The 3,956-nt window shown below is 47.6% G+C and overlaps 1 protein-coding gene across 1 annotated transcript in view; it reads right to left on the bottom strand.

Annotated features, from left to right (window-relative positions):
* Positions 1–238: 238 nt before the first annotated feature.
* Kiaa0319 (KIAA0319 ortholog) overlaps positions 239–3,956 on the bottom strand; it is a 60,589-nt gene continuing 56,871 nt past the window's right edge. Inside the window, exon 20 of the mRNA XM_023700010.1 lies at positions 239–2,179. Coding sequence (XP_023555778.1) covers positions 2,001–2,179 — 179 coding nt within the window. The 3' untranslated portion in view covers positions 239–2,000. The remainder of the gene's footprint in view (positions 2,180–3,956) is intronic.

Here is a 3,956-nt window from a genome sequence, read left to right as displayed (position 1 = left end):
AAAACCACACTTTCCATTATTCCAAATAAATACTATGAGAAGAAAATATAGGGTAATGCAACTTTCCAGAAAGCACTATTTTGGAATAAGGGGTTTTTTTTTGTTCCTCGAATGCCTTCAGGGCACTTTTGGCCTGCAGGAGAGTTGTGAGGTTCGAACTCCAGCAACCTGAGGCTGACAGCTTTGTGGAAGCAGCCACTTAAAGGACTGAGCTAGGGCCAGGCCCCCAGAAGTCCCTCTTTCTCATTGCCACTATCCTGTTTATTTTTTAAATCCCTATAGATTCAAGGCTCCTCTGTGGTGGAAGGGTTGGAGAGGCCACAACTAAGACAACCAGGGACAAAAAAGGAGCGAGATGTACAGGGAGGGGTGGCCCGCAGAGATCTAAAAGGAGCAACAAGTGGGCCCTTTCTCCCTAGGTCTTTTGCTCTTGGCTATGTTAAAAGAGCTTCCTCTAAATCCTAGAAACAGAACTCTCAGGGGATCCTGAAGAACTTGCAGATGTTACCCTCCAACACTGAGGGAGGGAGTTCATAGTGCAGGGGGACAGAACATGGCATTCTGTTCCCAGGTTCCTCACTCAGGGTGACCTTTGGCAACCCCAGCCACACCCCACATCATGAAGCACATGCACCAGGATGCTCATGGGTGTGTCCCTACCTGATGCCACAACACTGGTTCTCTCTCCTTCTGCTCTGTCCCAGGCCTCAGGACCACGGGCAGCTGGGTCTTTCACAGATCAATCACCTTGATCTTTTTTTGTGGTACTAGGGCCCTGAAACCGGTCCTCTGCACTGAGCCACATCCCCAGCCCTTTTGTATTTTTCACTTTGAGACAAGGCCTAAGCCACTAAATTGTCCAGATCAGGTTCAAACTTATGAATTTGCCTGCCTCAGCTGCCTAGAGTACTGGCATTAGGGACATGTGCCACTGGGCCAAGTCACAATTAACTTCAGTTAACTGCTCTGGGTTAACTTGTGGGTGGAAATGGTTTGATTTTTTCCATATGTTTACAATAATATTTGATAGAAAGCTGTTCAACAAGTATCTTTTTGTTGTTTTGTTTTATTTTTAAATATTTTTTAAACACACACGGTACAGATGTCTACATCAGACACCCTTTGGGAAGCATTTGTAGCCCAGTGTCCAGACCATCCGCTTCCATCAGCACGGGCTGTCTCCAGAGCTTCCCTACAGTCACGTGGTTGTTACCCTTCTTCATGGCAGCCCGGTGGCACAGCTACATCACATGCCTGCTGCGTGCTCCGTGAACTCCGAATCAACTTTACTGCCCTTGACAGAGACTGGAGCTGAGAGGCCTCAGTGTAGTTTTTCTTAGAGAATGAAATTGCAAAAGAATTTTAAATGCTGTAGTCAACTAACCTTGAGCCTCCAAGTCCTGAAACCCCACGTCCCTTGCTGTTGCCTCCAGCCCTGGAATTCAACTCTTCCTCAGCTCTGGAGGTTTCAGGAGAGCATGCCCACTACTGGCTGAGGAACAGACCCGGGAGGTGCCAGCTCAGCACACAGACGGCTTCGCCCCTCAAAGGAAGGCAATGCACCCAGCAGTCCAGCTGCACGTCCAGCTGGAGAAGCCTTTCTCGGTCAGCTGTCCTGGAAGGTGACTGCAACTACCGAGGGTGACCTGCCGTCCCAATATCCTTGTTTAAGTCCTCTTGCTTAAGGGTCTGCATAGGGAAACAGGCGTTCACTCTTATTTTAACATAAGCAATATGAAAGGGTACCAGCTACAAATTTACACAACTTTTGTAAGTATATATCTTGGGAGTTTCACCCAGCCTTTATTCTGATTAACAAGCAGCCCAGTTAAAAGGGCAATATTTTGTTTCTTTTTGTCTTGAAAACTCTAAGACTCCAGTCTTGTACTCCGAGGAGACACACATCCCGCCCTGTGGGAGGGGCAACAAACTATGCCACCAGGAGCTAGTGTTGTGTGTGGACTGCGCGGAGCAGGGGCCCCTGCCTCAGAGCTGCACCATTATCTGTCCTTTGAGCAGTAGCTGAACGAGGTGCCGTTCCCAACGGAGTCATTCACAGAACTCTGGGCGTCCCCTTGCTCCACCCGTTCTCTGCTGAAGATGGTGTCCTGGTCACTGTCAAACTCTGACTCAGACACCATCAGGCTGGAGTTGTGCTCTGTGCTGCAGTGCTTCAGACCTGGGAAGAAACAGCAGTGTCTCAGAAGAAAAAGCACTGATCCCCTTCAGCCCTGTCCTCTGCGGCCAGTCACATGGGAGCAGGCAGCTGTGCCCTCTCACCTTCAAAGCAATTACCCACAATGCAGCAGGTGGTGTGGGGTGCCTAGGCTATAGGCACAGGGGCTTGAGGTCCAGCTTTGACACCCTCCAGCTGTGTAACCATGGGGAAGGTCCTTAACTTCCCTCTCTGGGCTTTCCTTTCTCCTTATTCAGCAAACTGGGATATAAAAAAGGTTGGGAAAGGGACATGCAGTATTCAGGGGTTTAAGTGGAAATTAAATGAGAAGCACCTCAGCGCACTGCCACAGCATCCAGTAAGCAAGAAGCACTTGAGAAAGGAATGCTGTTAGCGGTTTGCTACTGAGTTCAGTCAAGTGTTTTGAGTAGATTTCATTTCTGAGGGTCAAAGTGAGAGAAAGACAGAAGATATGCTCCCTCCTCTTAAAAAATACTTCTAGGGCCTAGCTAGGGGTTTAAGACAGCCCAAAAACTGATAGCTCATAAAAGAAATAAAAACTCTTATACGAAACATGACAAGCACATGCTGGTGGCTGTAACTGCTTCTCTCATAGGCTAGGATCTGAAGAAAGAGGAAGACTTGGACAAGAAGACAAGATAGAATATTCAGAAACATCCAGAAAGATGGAGAGAAAATGTATTTGGCAAATGAGCTGCATGTGGTGGCACACGCCTTGGTCCCAGCTACTCAGGAGGCTGAAGCAGGATGGTAACTTGAGCCAAAGAATTTAAGATCAGCTTAGTCAACGCCTGAATCAAAGAGTTTAAGATCACCTTGGGTGATACAGAGAGATCCTGTCTTTTAAAAAAAATTAAAGATTCTGCAGCGTAAGACTCATGGGAAATACTGAAGCTGAAGCCAGCAAGGCTGGGACCCTGTGGAGCACAGGAACACAGGCAAACTGTGACGTTTGGATTTTTTATCCCATGTGCAAAGGAACAGCATGGTGAAAATATTTTAAGACATTAATAGAACCACAATGTGCAGGAGAAGGTGGCCCCGAGAGAACCAACTACAGACACAGACTGTTGTAGTTCAAAAGCTGTCATCTAATGTCATGTTGTGGGTCATCCCTAAAAGGTGACTTACAGAGAGATGGGGCCTTTGGAGAGTGACCTATGGCCTGCCCCCTCCACTAGGCCAGGCTTAGGGGAAGGTGCCCCCGTGGGGACAGATACTGAAGCTGCCGCCACCTCGCCTCAGACCTCCAGGCTCCCCCAGAACTGAGCATTCATGGTGTGAGCCACTCAGTCCACAGCACTTTGTCTCAGAGCCAGAGGGACTAACATAGGCTGGGGCAGGGACAAGGGGCCTGGCTCTGATACCGGCGGCCAGCTTTCCCACCCACTCACTGAAAGACTTTCCTCACTGAAAGAGTCTCCTCTTCTGTAAAACGGAGAATCTTAGTACATACTTCACAGCGCTTCACTTGGTGAGATTAGAATTAGATGAGTAGGGCTGGGGAGATGGCTCAGTAGAATAAGAGCCTGCCTGGCAAGTGCAAGGTCCTGAGTTCAATTCCCAGTACTGGAAAAAAAAAAAAATTAAATGAGTAAAATGTGTTGAAAATACCCAGAATCAGGGTCAGGGAGATGTCTCAGTAGAATAAGCACTTGCCTGGCAAGTGCAAAGGCCTGAATTCAATCCCAGGTTCCAGAAAAAAAAAAAAAAAAGAAAGAAAGAAAGAAAGAAAGAAAGAAAGAAAGAAAGAAAGAAA

The sequence above is a fragment of the Octodon degus genome, unplaced genomic scaffold (genome assembly GCF_000260255.1).
Source record: "Octodon degus isolate 3935 unplaced genomic scaffold, OctDeg1.0 scaffold00119, whole genome shotgun sequence".
Lineage (NCBI taxonomy): Eukaryota > Metazoa > Chordata > Mammalia > Rodentia > Octodontidae > Octodon > Octodon degus.
This window is presented reverse-complemented; position numbering and strand designations above follow the sequence as displayed.